Source organism: Octopus bimaculoides, chromosome 11 (genome assembly GCF_046866305.1).
Source record: "Octopus bimaculoides isolate indiv1 chromosome 11, ASM4686630v1, whole genome shotgun sequence".
Classification (NCBI taxonomy): domain Eukaryota; kingdom Metazoa; phylum Mollusca; class Cephalopoda; order Octopoda; family Octopodidae; genus Octopus; species Octopus bimaculoides.
This window is the reverse complement of record NC_142938.1, coordinates 51,288,466-51,306,391: the sequence shown is the minus strand read 5'-3', so window position 1 is coordinate 51,306,391 and position 17,926 is coordinate 51,288,466. Positions and strand designations below refer to the sequence as shown.

Below are 17,926 nucleotides of genomic sequence, written 5' to 3'. Positions count from 1 at the left end.
AATACGGATGTTCATTCTGGTACAGGCACTGAAGATAACAGAAAGCAATAGAATTGCAAGCATCAAGAAACATGTTGCTCAGTATTTTGTATATTCTCATTCAGTGGCTGCCCTCAATTTGTTGACAGCTGCCAGTTTGGTACTGCAGTCTTTATGTGCCCCTATGACAAAAAGTTTAATGGTATGAGGTCTGGTGAACATGGAAGGTATTCTACTGAACCATTTGTTCAATCCACTTTTCATCAAAGTTGCCCCTTATAGTCCTATAGCGGCTGTGTGTGGTTGCGGTGAGGGGTATCTTGCTGGAAATAAACTTCATATCTTCTTTAAAGTTCTCTTGAATGCTTGCGAGGACAGACTGTCTCAACAAGTAAATGGGACCAATCAAAGTATCATTGAGACAGAATTGTCCATTTAATCCTTTTGATGATAAGCGACACCATACTATAACTCTTAATAAAATAACATAATATTCCTCCATAACATTTGCATCCTCAGATCCCCAGTAGATGAATACTCATCACCCCAAATAGTTTTCCAAAAGTGTACATCCTCTATACATCTTGCCATGTACCACTTACACAACTTCACTCTTCGGTCAGGATCATGTTCACCGAGAGCATGGACTATTCCTGGAATGTACCTTTTCCAATGACAGAACTTCAAAATGGGATAGATGCTCAATTTTGAAATTCTTATCTCACAACTTGCTTGCCACTCATTTTCTTGAAATCTGGCAAATGTTTCTAGTACCCATTCTTGCTTTGTGGGGCTCATTGATGTATGTAGTCTTCCAGAATGGTTTTTTCTTTTGTGGACATTCTGAACTGTTCCATCAACCTCACTCAAAATTATCTCGAGTTCAAGTGATGGTCATCATGTTGGTGGATCCATTAGAAACTCCTTCTTAAATTGTGTTTGCACTTCAGCTGCATATTCAAACTTATAGCAGCACTTTAGAAAAATTTTCCATTATGATGTCTTTCAGGCTGATCAAAAGAGACTTGACTGCTATTTCTACCTGGTTGAGTAAACACATAAAAGCCCTGACATTTGTGAATATATTAGTATGTTAGTAATACTTGTGGTAGATGCCATACGGAAACATTTTCTTTTTTTTTTTTATAATTTTGTCCATGATATTAACATGACATTTCAGTCAAATATCTTAACCAAAATTTCCTCATACATAAAATGGTAAATAAGACTAAGTGAATTATATTCACAATGAGGTGTATTTTCCCATTTTTAATTTCTCTATTATATATCAAGAAATATTTTAGTGAAAAATAATATATTTATGTTACAAACAGCAGGTTTACTCTTTTACTGATGGAAAGTTTTTAAATGATTTACTTACTTCAAAAATAAGCAATTTCAAGTATAGAAGAAAAAGCATTCAATAAATTGAAATTGGTTTACAGCAAAATTATGGTTTATTGACTGAAGGTTTAACTAAATTTGTCAACTTTATCACCTTTCTCTCTCTTCTTCTAGGGATTCCCCCATCCCACTGGCTTTATATTTTCTCTTTCATCATGCAATCTATTGTATTTGAAAGTGAAATATTCAGAACCATTTTTTTATGGCGTGTGAAAAAGAATTTTGACCGAAAATATAAACTTTTTTTTTCTTTGTCCATTAATTCAATAAGTATGTAAATTCAATAAATAAATTTGCTTATTTTAATTTTTTTTTTTTTTTTCGAAGTAAATTACTTGAAAAATCATAATCTGCATATTTATAAAGGAAACTGGCAAATTATAATGTCTTAATAGAAATATATTGAAATCTTTTAACAAAATATAGAGCAAAAATAAATAAATAAATAAATAAAAGAACTATTAAATATATTACCTCCCTTTAATATTCTGTGTTGAAATTTTCTGATTGAAAGGACATCATAACAGAAACTTTTTTAAATTCTTCAAAATGTCTCGTTTCAAAAAATCATTTAAGTAGTCTATGATGGAGGGACTGAGAAACAACCCTTATAGTATTAGATATTCTTCTGCCTCACATTAAAACTATACAACTACTTAAGAAATTTATACTTTATAAATGTAATACCTAGTACTTCTATCCTTTTAAATTATTGGATAATGTTGAAAAGATATTTATGAGGGTCAGTAGAGCCAGTTCTCTGTAAATAGATGCTTCTTTCATATAGACACATAAGACACCCAGTACACTCTGTAAAGTGGTTGGTGTTAGGAAGGGCATCCAGCTGTAGATAACAAGCCAAAACAGATTACTGGAGCCTACTGCAGCCTTCCAGCTTATCAGCTCTGGTCAAACCACCTGATCTATGCCAACATGGAAAACAGACGTTAAATGATAATGACAATGATTAATGAATTTCCAAAACAGCTAATGATTTTAGCTAAAAAAAATGAGTGAATACTTTTTAGCTGTCGGTTTAATGAAAGTTTTCAACATTTATCAAATATATTTTTCAATCATTAAATATAGTGTTATATGTTTATATTAAGTGTTCTTATAATAATAGTTTTTACTTATTAAAGGATACCTTTAGTGTCTAGTTTAAAAAAACAAAAACTCAGTTAGCTAATAATGACAAATGCTTCACTCGAAAGCTGTTCTTTTAATGTAATTAAAAATAAATTTCCTTTTAAAGCTTTTATGTGCTTTAGCCAAAGTTACTTTCCAAATTTTGCAGACAACTTTACAGTTGCATCACTATTTTCATATCATGAGTATTTAATCCTGATTTTCTACTTAACTAGTATTTATTTCTACTAGAGTTTGGTTACTTGCCAACTGTACACCATTTAACATATTCATCCTCCTTAAAGGAATGTCTTTTGAGGTAAACTGTTGGCCTCTGAACACAAACAACAGTGCAGTATGCTGCTGTACATGTAGCAACATCAGCCTTTGATGTTATTGTACCACTATAGACCAAGTTTGTTGATAATTCAGGCTCAAAATTTGGCTGCATTGAAGATCCAGCGGAAAAGGATGCCTCTTAGTCAATCATTGGTGAGTTCTCCACTTTGATTCTTGCCTGCTTCTTTTGATGGGACAATTCTCAGTACACATTAGAGTTTATTTGCCCTGTAGTTGGCATAGTATTTCCCCACTATTAGTTCTCAATGGTCTTGTTTTGTTTCTGTGTGTTTCTGTTTCTTTTCTTCCAAAGTTTGTCTACTATTTTTAGAGTTTGAAGTTTCCTCTTGTCTCTGTTGGTTTAATAAGGAGAAAAAGCACCAATTCTCTATTGTCTACTAAAATCAATCTTGTGTCAACACCATCTGCACTGTTCCATCAATCTCCAGCAATACTGTTCCATCAATCTTCACTCAATATTAATATATTTTGCTTCCATTTTATTTTCATTTTTTTTTTTTATTCACTTTGGTATTTCTTCATTTCTAAAATGTAATCTCCTCAATGATTTTCAAATATTTTGTGATTTTGGATTTAATTAATCCATGCTGAATTAAAAGCAATTATTTCATAATTCAGTTTTAAACTTTGATACTTTGTATTGAAACCACTTTTAATTGTAAAAATCAATATTTAATATGAATATGAAACAGTGATGGAAAATATTTTAAAATATTTTTCTTTTCAATATTGAATATTTTTTAAATGACTTGTAAACATTAAATGTCCCCCCCCTTTTTTTTTTTAATTTTTCAATTTTAGAATTATTTATTTTTCATGTTTTCTTGTTTGTTTTGTAATGACAAGTTCAGAGAATTCTAACAGAATGTTTATGGCTCCAGAGTTAAAGTAAAATGAATTTGCTATAGCTCTGGTATCATAAATTATTCTATAACATCCTTGAGTAATTATAATTATCATTTATGCCTGTCTGCTCAACCTTATTAACCTTTTTCATAATATATTCCATTATAATATTAGAAGAGCTCTGGGCAGAGGTTTTGCTTTGTTGTTACATAGCTACCTAATATTGGCTTTTCAACAAGTCCTTTCCCCCAAATTTTTTTCTAAACGCATCTATTTCAAATAATTTTTACATTAATTCTATAGATGACAAATTTTGTCTAAAATATACACAGAAATTTTTTTATTATTAACCAATGTTAAAAATTCAATCATGTTATATACTCTATGAATCTTTGGTCTTGACTTTTTATTCCAGCAGATCCAGCCAATCTAATTACATTTTCATCATTGTCTATGTGTTTCTATTATTTTATTTATTCAGTTTAATACATAGTTTGCTTTTACTTGTTCATTACCTATAGTGTTTTTATTTGAAGATTTAATCCTGAATTATCAGCTTACTGCTTTCATATGATATTGGATCAATCATGTCTTTATTTGTGCCATTTGTTTTATATTTTGTGACATATCCTGTTAAACATGTAACTTTGTGAGAGAAAAAACTTTAATACCAGAAGCTCCAGTTCTTGTTTGCTACCTTTAAAAATAAAAGGGATGCAAAACAAGCTATGAATTATTTATCACCTTCAATTTATCTTTTGTATTTAATAACATGCAACAAATTATGTTAAACTAATGAATATAAAAAAAAATATGGAACTTCTAGTGTTAATTGCATGTTATTTTAAATAACGCATGATTATATGAACAATATTTCACACATGCTGCAAAAGACAGTGTATACTGATCCTAGATATTATATTTTTTCCATATTTTTCTTAGGAATTGTTCAATTAATAGTTCACTTTTCTTTCTCACAAGTGCAGCTTCAGAAACTGCAAGCTAGATTCTATTGACTAAGAATATTAACAAGACAGTGCCCCAGCATGGCCACAGTCTAATGATTAAAACAAGTCAAGCATAAAACCCCCACCTTTCTTTTTTTAAGATGGTCTCACAGATTTTGGAAATAAAAGGAAATTTAATTGGTAAATAAAAATCAGTAGTAAAATGGAGTTAAAAATGAAATTAAATTGCAATATAAATTTAGTAAATGTATGATGCTAAAATCTAGAGCATTAGCCCTTTAGCATTCAGGATGATGTGACTGTATTTTTAGAATAACATGGGGTAGGTACAAGACGCTGGCTCTGGCAGTGTATTTGAGCCAGATATGGCTAGTTTAAACACTAAAGGGTTAAGTGGGTAGAATGTGAGAAAATATTCAGCTAAAACTTTGGATTTATTTAAATGTTATGGGGGAAAAAAAATGAAATTAGATAATGAAATTCTATGCAAAATATGAAATGATTACAGGTGGCAGTGTAGACTTACTACTACAAGTGTTGAATAATGGAATTAATATTGTGTAGATGGGTTAGAAGGATAAAATATTAATATAAAGAGAACATTGTGCATTTTATTTTGAGATATCAAATAGTATTGGAAATGGATCAGATGAACATTGCATCAAAGAAGTCCATTTCTAGTATTCCTTGATAATTTAAAAAATTCTTTTTAAAAAAAAAACATTTCACATAAAAATTCTTATCAGCTTACAGATTGTTTAGATTGATTTTAGCCAAAATAATTCATCATATGTGTATATAAATATCTCTTTTTATAGATACTTTACAATTTTCCTCCACCACTTTTTTTCAGCAACTTATGCTTCAAAAGAATTTAAAGTGTCAAAATAGATTTAGTCTTTTATTTGGTTTGCTATTCCACCACAAAGTCAGCTTTGGCAATGCTTTTCTTCTAAATAACAAAACCAGCTTTACTCAAAGTAAATAGTGCATCAAATAGCCAACCTATTTTGGACCTAATGAGTGTTTACTTTGTTGAATCATTTATTGAAAAAATTAGCAAAAATTGAAAGGGTTAAAATCTCAAAACCTAGAAACAAGAGAAAAAAAATTTGAAGAAACCCTGCTAATCATTGTGCATGAGCTGATGGTTTGCACTTTCATGGAAACGGAATAAAACAAATAGCAAATCGTAACTATACTTTCTAAAAGCTGAAAGATTAGTGGGAAGAAAAGATTTTAAAAAACATATGCAAACAAATTGGAAAACATTTATGAAAACTTATTGTTTAAATAAAATTAAATGACTGGGACAATTCACCATCCTGAAGCATTATCTTGAGACCCTGATACTATTGTTTGAAAACTAGCATGAATCCCAGCAAATTGGGATGACTTGACAATCCTATTTTATCAACCTGATTAAGACTACAGACACTTGTAATATTTAACCAATTGTCTTGGTTAACATTGCTTTTAAATCTCAGCTTTGAACCTGATTATAGAGCGTTCAAAGTGCTTGAGGAATAAATATGTTTCACTCTCCAGCATGGGTAGAATATAAAAACAAAAAAAAAACTCTCCTTCAACATCTCAGGTCCACATTTCACTTGTACATTTTATTTTAGTTTGTTACTAGAGCTGTGGGCCCCTCCTAACAACTCGTACTTTACAGAGTTTACAGGATGCATTTATCACAGCAGTAAGACAATTGTGGTTGCTTTGTACCTTTTCAAGAACAAGATTTTTGCCACTGTAGGTTTTTTTCTGCTTGATCAGAGGCAATGTGACCTATATAACATAAGATGAGTAGTGAGATGCAGGTGGTGATAGAGGTGGGATTGAATAGGAACAAATTTAGAGTTCTCTCTTGTGTCGCAGGTGGCATTGTTCAGTTAATACAAGAAAGGAAAATGGAGAGATGAGAGGGTAGTGAATAGGTGGAAAGGGTGGCAGACACAACTTCTCAAGATCAATCTTTACCACTTTGCCCCAAGTCTTTGCAAGCTTTCTGCACTCAAAATTCATATCTCACTAGTATGCAACATAGTATTTTATTCATAAGCATCATACAGTTTGCCCCTTTTCTCAAAGGGAGAAGACATTTGTTGCCAACAAAAGTGATCTCTCTCTCTGCACTTTTTTAAAATCTATTTTTGCACTTCCTGCTACTTCAGATCTTCTCCAAATCAGATCACTTAGCTAAAAGATAGTATCACTTAAACCTAAGATTTCCAAGCATTTGAAGAAGTTTATTCTGCATGAATTCTTACTAATAACTAGTGTGTACATGCCAGATATGAAGTGAACTGTCTCTGATGGTATGATTGTGAACCACTACACCTTTTGTACAATTATAGTCAACATTCAATGCAAAATATGAAATTTCTGTTTATTGAACTTAGTTATTCCACTAATTAATGGTAGCAGGATCCTGTCTTCCCTCATACATATTAAAATAATTCTTTGCTTAGTATACTGTGAAGACACTTGTAGACCATATGTGTATACAAATGTATATGTTTGTATATGTATGTGTGCCTATATACATGTATATACTAGGGTGGAGCACAAAAGTTACTTTTTACACAGATTTTCAAAATATACTTGCAAGAATATATTTTTTTTATTGCAAAATCCTTCAAAATCAACTGTTAAAATCTGAAGTTCTTAAATTTACACCTTCAAGCTCTGCAGCCCACTTGAAATTTTGAATAATGAGCGGAAAATCAATTTAACACACATTTGCCGTTCCTCATTTTATTTTTTACATTCATTGTTACGAATCGAGTGTCTTTTGCGAAATCCTTCAAAAACAAGTGTTAAAATCTCAAGCTCTAAAATTTATATCTTCAGGCCCCGCAGTGCACTTGAAATTTCAAAATTATGTGAAATGAATAGACTTTTTGACTTCGTTTTTTAAAAATTTTTTTATTATTATTGTTAATACTAGATGACCGAATATGTGTATTACATGAGGTCTAGATGACACATGCATTAAAATAAAATTATGTTTAAACCAATTTTTGATTCTTGACACATTTTGGTGATAAAAATAATTAACATTTCCAATTTATTTGAAATAATTCCATGTAACTAAATAATATGAATCCACCTCTGAACGTTCTGTTTAGATATTGCTTGATCTATTCCGCCGATGTTCATTTTCTGATTTGTCCGTTGATCCTGTAAAAATCTTGTTCTCTCTGTGGTACTTTTTTCTCTCTACTACAACTGCAGTTTTCAAAGGAGTTGCATTTGGAACAGGAAATGTCAAATAAATATTTTGTTGCGTTGTTTTTAAACACATTACACTTTGTTTGAAATGATGGTACATTTTTTTCTATTTTTCACAGATTTTTGTAATGCTTGGTACTTTAGATAAAAGTTTAAGATTTTCGGTTTAACTGACTCAATCGTAACACAAGGGATGGATGCCTTTTACCAAATAAGAATTATCTTTTCTGTTACAATCTTGACAATTTATTTAACTGAACATCTTTCTTAACTGCATTCTTTTCTTTTTCTTGTTCAAATAAAACACATTTTAGTATGTCCCTGTAAGTTTTGCAGACTTTAATACTGTGGTCATACTGGGGCACCAGATATGTTTTAGCCATTATTGGCAAAGCCTGAGGTAGTCTTTTAAGTCATTTTTTTTAAAGGCTCACAGCCTACTTAAATAAGCATTTTTTGTTTGTGCCAAGATGTAGCCAGGTGTCAGTAGTTTGTCTGGTATTTCTTTGAGGAATTTGTGCAGGTATTACCTGAATGTTATCAGGTATTTTTCCTTAACTTGTTTAGAAATAATGTTGACTAAAGCATGACCAGTTGAAGTGAAAAAGCTGTGTTGCATTGTTACATGATGTGAACTTGATTGCTGTTGGGTGTGCATGGCTCTGGGTCACTTGTGAACGTAATACTGGCATCATTTAGGCAGTTTTGATGAAACATTTTCCACAGTCTATAAATAATGGAGGGCTGAGAGCAATGTGGAGAGAATAAGTTTTGAGCCTTTTGTGGTAATTCCAGTAGTAAGGCCTGTTATGCTATTTATTTTTCTCTGGAGTACTTCAAATTCTCATGTTTTGGCTTGTGTATGGAGGCCAAAGTGGACATCAATATTTAAGGTAAGCCCTAGCATACTTAGAGAAGAATGATGGTATCAGGGTCTCTCGAATGGGAAAGTCTAATGGTCTATGAGCACATTCTGCAGGTCATATTGACTTCATTGTTGATATGAACACTCCAGTTTAGTTTGTTGTCCACAGTTAAACCTAGGTCACTGACATTGTTCAACAGTCTGAAGGAGTTCGCGTGAGGGAAGACAAGATAGCTGTTTAAGTATATTCACTTTTCCAGAGTAGATGAGCTCAAACTTTTCCTCATTTAGTAGCATGTTATTTTTTCCACCTATTGAATGACAATGTATATGCATCAGGTTGGACTTCAATTTGGTACATAGTCCCTTTAACTTTATCATCTGCAGAGAATTTTTATTTTACTGTTTGATGAACTTTGTTACATGTTACATGAATAATAAACAGAAATGGTCCAAACACAGTACCCTAGAGGACACCACTATCGATTTTTACTGGTCATCAGTAAATTCTAACAGTCATATGTTGGGTTCTGTTTATCAGGAAACATGTTTGTCAAGATACCAATGTTATAATTTTTTTTGCTATAATTCTATGGTCAACTCTGTTCAAAGCTTTTCTGAAGTCAAGATAAATGACGTGTCAGAACACTTCCTCTGAGCATTAAGAATGTCATCAAAGTAGTGTGAAAGTTATGTGAGGCAGTCTCTTCTACCATGAAAACTACTTTGGTTAGGATCAGATTTCTTTTTAGAAAGCCAATTTTGAGATCACCATCCTCTTAAATACTTTAATGATGCAAGAAGTTAGTGAGATGGAATGGTAACTCACTATGATAAATCGAGAATACAGACTGGAGCAAAAAAAAATGTGCTGGAATAAAACCTCAGTCCAGTGAATTCCTCCAGGGATGAGCAAGAGCATGTGCAAGTTGTTTGCATCCCTTTGAGATAATAGCAGAGAATCTGTATCAGCTCCTACTGCTAAATTGGTTTTAATTTATTAAATACTGCAATGATGTCCATAGTACCCAAAGTTATGTGTGGGAGGATTTGCTTCATCAGTTCTGCATAAGTTGGTTGCTTCAGGATCACTGTAGACAGAATGGTGTTATGATAACTGTGTTTGATTTTCTCCAGATTCTTTCCAATTTTTCTACTCTGCTGAACTTCAACTTGATATATTTAAATTTGTTGTTTAAACTTATATACTTTGTCTACACCATTAAACCCAATGCTATATCTAAACACATGTAATAACAGCTCTCTAAACATATAATTACAAGCAACATATTTCTTTACAGTCATGATTACACACTTTAACTGTACTAAATCCTTCTAATTGAATCCAACAGCTCTTTTCAACTTTTTTTCAGTCAGTGATGTTTGCCATATAACCTCTATCTCTTTTACTTTAATTTTGTTATTATCAGGAAAGAAATCATTATTTAAAAATATTTTAGTAAAGAGGGAAGGTACTTTATATAACATCTGGGACTGATAAGAGGAAAGTATCTTCAACTGTGAGACCTGGCCCAGAGAGAGAAACTCTGCTAAAGACAGCCAGGATGCCAGGTTGTGGTGTTAACCAGGCAATAAAGTCTCATTTGAAATCAGAATGCAAAATCAGAGCAAATGCTGCAAGGAATCTACAGTTGCACCAGTTCAACATCTTCGATTGATATTTTTATTATTATTATTATTATTATTAACCCAAACATGAAGGGTAAAGTTTCAGTTCATTACTGTAGATAGAAACTATTTTCTATAGCCCTCTCTTCTCACCATCTCTTTCTTTCTGTCTGTCTCTCTTATATTTTACTGATGTAAGTATACTTTTTATTATTCAGTACAGAGCTACTTGTCATTTGTATTAAGTGAAAATATGCTATAATTCCTCTGCAAAAAATAGGCTTTTGGTGTCAGTGACTAATTGTAATAATCCAACAATAATGATATTTGTATTTCTGCAAATCCATATTATGTGTATGTATTGTAATTTGTGGTTTAAAATAGTGTGTGTGTGTGTATATATATATATATGTGTGTGTGTGTGTGTGTGTTGGCACTCCGTTGCTTACGACGTCGAGGGTTCCAGTTGATCCAATCAATGGAACAGCCTGCTCGTGAAATTAACGTGCAAGTGGCTGAGCACTCCACAGACACGTGTACCCTTAACATAGTTCTCGGGGATATTCAGCGTGACACAGTGTGACAAGGCTGATCCTTTGAATTACAGGCACAACAGAAACAGGAAGTAAGACTGAGAGAAAGTTGTGGTGAAAGAGTACAGCAGGGTTCGCCACCATCCTCTGCCACAGCCTCATGGAGCTTTAGGTGTTTTCGCTCAAACACTCACAACGCCGGTCTGGGAATCGAAACCGTGATCCTATGACTGCGAGTCCGCTGCCCTAACCACTGGGCCATTGCGCCTCCACACACACACACGCTCACGCTTACATATGTTTTTAATTCAAAATCATGTTTGCATTGTTCTATCAGGTTTGAATTGATATTAAGTAAAAATGTGTTTTTATTTAATCTGTAGCATAGACATTGTTTATTTTAGGCTTTGGTTGGAATTTAATTTAAATTTCAGAATTGTTTTCCTTACATTTTGATGCCAAAAGTAACCATTAAGCTAAAGGTTTTTTTTTTTTTTTTTAATCAGTACAAGTGTTATTTAATGGATCAAAAATGATGATTAACTCTTAAAGTTCTGTTGTGCTTTCTCTGTCAAAATCTCTTCAAAAACTAAAGATAGCCTAGTTTAATAATCTTAAAAATATAAATTATTGCTTGAATCTGGATGAAATTTATTGATATGTTACAGTGATTGTTGGTATCAATACTGAATGTAGTTTTTACCTATTGTTGACTTTTAGGTGATAAGTAGGTTGAATACAATGAATAAACATTTTCACATATATTTACAAGAAATTGATTTCTTAATTAAATTAATCATTAATAGATAATGACATTAAATTCTAACTTACCCTGCACTAGGATATCAGTCACCATTAAACCTTGAAGTCAAAGGAAGAAAAATCTAGAGAAATTTACTTGACAAAACACAGAAAAATATCACACATAGGACAAATAAAAAGTTCATTCTAAAATGAGGTTAAACTTTCTCACTTGGGAAAAGTGCTTAGTTCCAGTTGTTGACCTTTAAAAATAACAACACTGTGTCTACTGTGATTTAATATTGGTCGGGATTTGGTGCTAGCTGCAGATATCTGCAGTACAAGACTTAATTAGGTTACTTTCAGCTTAACCATTTTGTATATGAAAGTCTTAGAAATACAGTTATTAGCATATCAGTATCTCAATATTTAGCAAAGATTTTGGCATCAAAACTATTATTAATTAGACAGAAATTTTCTGAAACATATCGATTTTACAGTAAAAAATAACAAACTAATGAACAGATATACAAATAAGATAAATTTTCTTTGTCTTTTAATCTGTAGTCTTCAGTTCAGCTCCAATAGTCATTATATAACCTGAAGAGAATTAATTACCTTTCTATAATTACCTGCAAATTTAGCCAGCTCCTCATCACAGATGATATCATTGTGATTTCTTAGGTAAAAGTTTTACAACCACAAGGCATGACAACTGATATCCCAAATTACCAATGCAGATCATATCACCATGAAGGAGGCCTCTTCAGATACATAAAACCATACATCCAGTGCACAAATGTACCATTCTTTTAAGGGCATTATAACAGATGCCATCTCATCTTGAACTCAATTGGATCGACAGTATTTGTTCTGTTCTATTTTGGATAATTTTTTTTTATCTGCAAAAACTTCATTAAATTTTAACCACCTGATAAAATGGGAATATGAGTTCTATAACTTAACACTGCATTATACTATTCAGCAAAACCCTTATGAAGTCTTTTTTTTTTTTTTTAAATAAATATTTGCAGCAGTATATATTTCCAGATATTATTGTTATGATGACATTCTATATGTAATTTAAATTTTGCTTTATTATATTGTATATTATGAAAACTAAGTGCAATCTCTTGCAGATATTCTTTTCTTGTGTAGGGTTTCAGGCAAATCAGACTGAAGTTTATCTCCTGCCAATTTAGTTCCAACTGTCTTAAATTATTTGTAACTGAACTGTGATAATAAACACTTGAATTGTTTTTAATTTTTTACCATTTTTTCTCTGAAAGATTATTCTTGTCCTATGAATTTAAAATTTTATAACCTAGACTTTTGATTACATTGTAGCCTCATATTCGTATCTGGGAATCAGTGCGTCTTACAACCTTAATGGTTATTGGCATTGGTGACTTTGAAAGAGCTGTATGCTGTTTGTCTTTTTCGAAGCTGGTAAGTTAAAACAAAAGCCTTCATTACCTGTATTTTCTCACTTTATATATATGTTACCTTGCATTAAATCTGAAAGCATTTAACTCCTGTACATGTGATTTCACTGAGATTAATTTTTTTAACTTGATGTCGCAGCAAAGTTTAAATGTGAAATTTACATAACTACAAAATGTTTAGTTTATAGATTACTTGGAAAGTGAGGTGCTTAAAATATCTTGAACAATGTAACACCTTGTCACCCATATAGTTAATCAAATTGTTCAAGGAGCATACCCAACTACTGGTATTATAGTCATCTGTTACAAGAGTAAAGGAGATGCCTTAGAGAGAACTAACTATAGAGGCTACAAATATTGTGAGGAGGGTTTTAATTGATTAAATCAACCCCATTACTAGACTGGTACTTGAATTTATTAACTCTAAAAGAAAGACAAAGTTGACTTTGGTGGGATTTGAATTCACAATGTAAAACTGTAATAAATACCACAAGGCATTTTGTCCAATTCTGTGATGATTTTACTAATCTGCTGGTTGATATAATTAGGAACAAAGAAACTCTGGAAAATGGAAGAAGAGTTGAAGAACAATAGAATGACTGTTTATTTTCTTTCTTACAAAAGTTTTGTTTTGATGTGTAAATGTTTTTAGGGTTTGTCAAAAAGAAAAAAAAATATTCTAATTGACATATGTTTGGTTTCTTTTGTAGGATGGAGGCCAACATCTTGTTGCAGTGGATGAGGCTAATGAGCATGTAATCTCTGTGTGGGACATCAGTAAAGAGAAGGCACATAAAGTCACAGAAACTAAGGTAACATTGGTTCACTGATGGTATGGTAAAGTTGGCTTGTAGTCTTAAGAAAGAATATTCACCCTATAAAGCAATGGTTCTCAACTATTTTTTTTATCTAAGGTCCCTTTGATTACTCTTTTATTCTGGTGGAACCCATAGACATTCAATGTTTACAAACCAGTTTTATAGATACTTTTTACAAAATTCTTATTTTGTTATTCACACATTAACTTGTGTAGGTTGAACTATGTAAAATGTTATGAGAAAGAAACCTAGCTATTTCTTACAAGAGATACATTTAAATCAAAATTTTACATTAACACTTAAAATACTACTGTGGATCTCCAGTTTACTATTTTGCTAGTGTGGACCCCCCCCCCCCCCAAAAAAAAAATCTTATATGGACTTCCAGGGGTCATATGGACCCCAGTTGAGAACCACTGCTATAAAGCAAAAGGTATTTGGATATGTTAGTTTGATTAATAAAATGGTAGCATTCATATTGCTTCTACTCTGTTCCATATTAAATTGAAGGTGAATTAGGATTGAATTTTAATTTACATGATTTTTCATGGATTAATCTAGGGGACATAAATTATTGACAAGATCATGCAGGTAACTAAAGCTGCATGATATTCTTTATTATCAGTTGCAGCAACGTGGTGATTGAATTTGAAGGATGTGATGGTGATAATGGAAATGTAGAAAGAAACAAATGCAGCCTCAAGACAAGCATGAATAAAATTGGCAAGCAACCCAGCCAACAACCCTCTCTAACCTTCAGAGTAATTTTAAGTCTATTACAAGGTGCATTCCAGAAGGTTTGAGACTTTTTCTGTCCCAGATTATTGTAATTTTAGTATATCATTACTACACATCTAATAAGCTGACCTGCAAACATTTTTAAAAATCCAAATTGAAGAAGACAGCTGTAATAGCACTTTGAATACACCTTACTAAATGTTGCTTGCTACAGCTGACTAGTTTGCAGAATGCAGCCAGGATGTGAAAACAAGTTGGAAGCTTTTTAAAATGCTACAGAAAATCATTAATTACTCCAGACAGCTTATGGATTAACTTGTATGAGCTGAGCATCAGTTTGTTTTTTACTGGCATAAGAGGTTCAAGGATGGTAAAGAGGAGGTGAGAGATAATGAGTGGTGTGGGAAGGAGAGAGGCATCAGAATATCAGAGTTGGTTGAGAAAATTTGCAATTTTCTAGACAAAGACTGTCATGACCATAAAGACATACAGTTTGGAGTTGGTATGGCAACTGTACACAGAATTATTCATGAAGATCTGAACATGTGCAAAGTTTGACAAACAGAAGGAAAGACACATTGGTGACAGCAGAGAGACAGTTGAACTCATTACATCCAGTCCAAGAGTACTTGAGTCTCTGGTGACCTGTGATGAAAGCTGGATCTACTGTTATGATCCAGAGACCAAGAGGGCGAGTGCCAATGGAAGCATCCTGGCTCTCTGAGACCCAAGAAGGCCAGGCAAAGCAAGTCCACTGGGAAGCTTGAGATGATCCGTTTTGACATTGGGCATCATCTACATCCACTAGGTTCCCATTGGCCAGACAATCAACAAGAGGTATTTTTACTTTTTAGTGAGTTCAGCAAGAGATTTCATTGCAAAGGGCTAGAGCTCTTCCACTTGGATCAGTGACACTTGCACCAGGACAGTACATCAGGCCACAATCTCATCCTGGTAACCAACTACTTGACAGAGATGGACATCAAAACTATCCCTCACCCTCCCTGCAGTCCAGACTTTGCTCCCAGTGACTTGGTTGTTCCTCTTCAAGCTGAAGGAGGACCTCAAGGTCAGTTGTTTTGAAGACAGAGAAGATGATGGAGGCTGTGACAAGGATCTTGGACACTTTCACTTTGGAGGACTTCCAGGGGGGCCTTCATGAAGTGGCTGGAGTGCTGCAAGTGCACTGAAGTCAGAGAGGATTGTACTTTGAAGGATATTAGAGTTTTCTACTTCTTTGAAAAAATAAATGTTTCTCCTGGAAAAAGTCTCAAAATTCAGGAATGCACCTGTAAATCTTGCCAATGACTTGTTTAACTATTTTGCTGAAATTTGTATAAAATTTACTTTTGAAATTTTCTATATTAGTTTTGTCTTAATGGATCAGATATTCAAATTTTAGGGGACATAAATTTATCCAACTCTTATTTTCAAATGTACCAAGGATAGTTTTATATTTTAAAGGAGGTATTTTTAAAATATAAACAATTTTGATGTTCATTGTTTATTATGTGAGGTATCACAGTAAAATACAGTAGAGACAGGTATTGCATCAGTTACAACTTGATTAGTATAACAACTACATATATGATATTGACTACATTTATGCGATACTATCATCTACATATATAATATCAACTACAATTATAATATCATCTACATATATAATGTTATATCCTTTAAATATATAATATAATATTGGCTATATATCTTTGAAAATTGCATACATATGCCTTATTGTTCCAAAAAATTTTAATTAAATGAATAATGCTTTGTCTGCAAAAAAATTGTAATAATTCTGTTTCCTGAATTTTAATGAAGTTTTCCCCTTTTCATCATCAGAGTTCAACCGAAACTGTGCTAGGAGCTGAATTCCATCCATCAGAGAAAAACACTATAGTCACATGTGGCAAAAGTCATATTTCATTTTGGACCTTAGAAAGTGGTGCATTAACCAAAAAGATGGGAATATTTGATGTAAGTTAATTTTGGTGAAGTAAATTCAAGATTTGTATTTTAAAAAATCTTAAAGTATCTCTTTTATTTTTTCATATTATACTAAAATTCTTCTTCAAAAAGTCTTTGAATAAATTTAACCCTAATTAATATAATAAAATAAATAACTATTTTAACTAAATAACTATTTTAACTCACATTAATTTTGTTTTCAGATTAAGTTTTGTTCCTTTAAATATATTATTCTTCAAACCAGGATAAATGTCTGATTCTCCTCCATAAATAGGCCTAATATTGTTTTATGATATTTTCATAAAAACCTAATAAGTGTTGAGTTCATAAAAATTCCGAGTTCAAATCCAACTTAGTGCATGTTTAGGAAGGGGACATATGATGATGATCAAATTTGAGTTGATCAAAACCTTGTGTAAATGAAAACAAAAGATAAGATTAATTGTCCAAAATACTTTATTCTTTTATAGTTAGTCCTCTATATTTAAAGAAAATAATTCATTGTTGACCCTGACTTTGATTTCTTGTGGAAGGACTTCATAGCTGCAGGAGTGTGCTTTCAACATGTGCATTGTGAACTGGGGCATTGTCTTGGAGGAGGTAGACTTCTTTGGTCAACATGCCACAACTCTCTGCTTTGATGGCATCTCACAATTTCTGCAGCAGAGAAATATGCCCCCGTTAATTGTGGTGCCCTTTGTCAGAAAATCCGTCATCACTACTTCGTGCTGGTCCCAAACGATTGTGGGCATCACCTTGCCTGCTGATGGTTGGACATGAGCCTTCTTTGGAGGTGATGAGCTAACATACTTCCATTGCCTCCATTATAACAACTTAGTCCACTTCAGCAGCTGTAAAAGACAAATGAATACTAGTGGAAAGTTGCAATTTACAATGTGACATGTTGACACACATGATTATATGTGTACAAGTTCCATTTCCTGTAATAACTGGATGTTGGTTAGGGAAAACTTTTAATGAACATCCATTGTGTATGTATGTGTGTGTGTGTGTGTGTGTGTATATACATATATATATATATAACAATTAGAAAATGGAGGATAATATGCTGAACCCATATCCTCCATTTTCTAATTGTTACACAAATTTTGGGTAAAACCTCCACTTTTACCCACTCCCATTGATTGCACCTAGTATAGCACTAGTGTAGCAATAATTGGGTACCCTCCCAGCAGTATACTGGATAGATACTATCCCTTAGTGGGTTGAACCCCCAACCCCTAACTCTCTCACATTATATATATAT

General features: G+C 32.5%; 1 protein-coding gene across 33 annotated transcripts in view; it reads left to right on the top strand.

Moving 5' to 3' along the window:
* The window catches only part of LOC106869890 (echinoderm microtubule-associated protein-like 2), a 220,070-nt gene that overhangs the window by 184,171 nt on the left and 17,973 nt on the right, over positions 1–17,926 (top strand). For 21 of the 33 annotated variants that reach the window (XM_089359993.1, XM_089359989.1, XM_089359979.1 and 18 more), the window contains 4 exons: positions 2,944–3,003; positions 13,038–13,139; positions 13,846–13,947; positions 16,534–16,668. In XM_089359993.1, coding sequence (XP_089216119.1) covers positions 2,944–3,003; positions 13,038–13,139; positions 13,846–13,947; positions 16,534–16,668 — 399 coding nt within the window. The remainder of the gene's footprint in view (positions 1–2,943; positions 3,004–13,037; positions 13,140–13,845; positions 13,948–16,533; positions 16,669–17,926) is intronic. The other 12 variants (XM_089360000.1, XM_089359995.1, XM_089359991.1 and 9 more) reach the window with 1 other exon arrangement.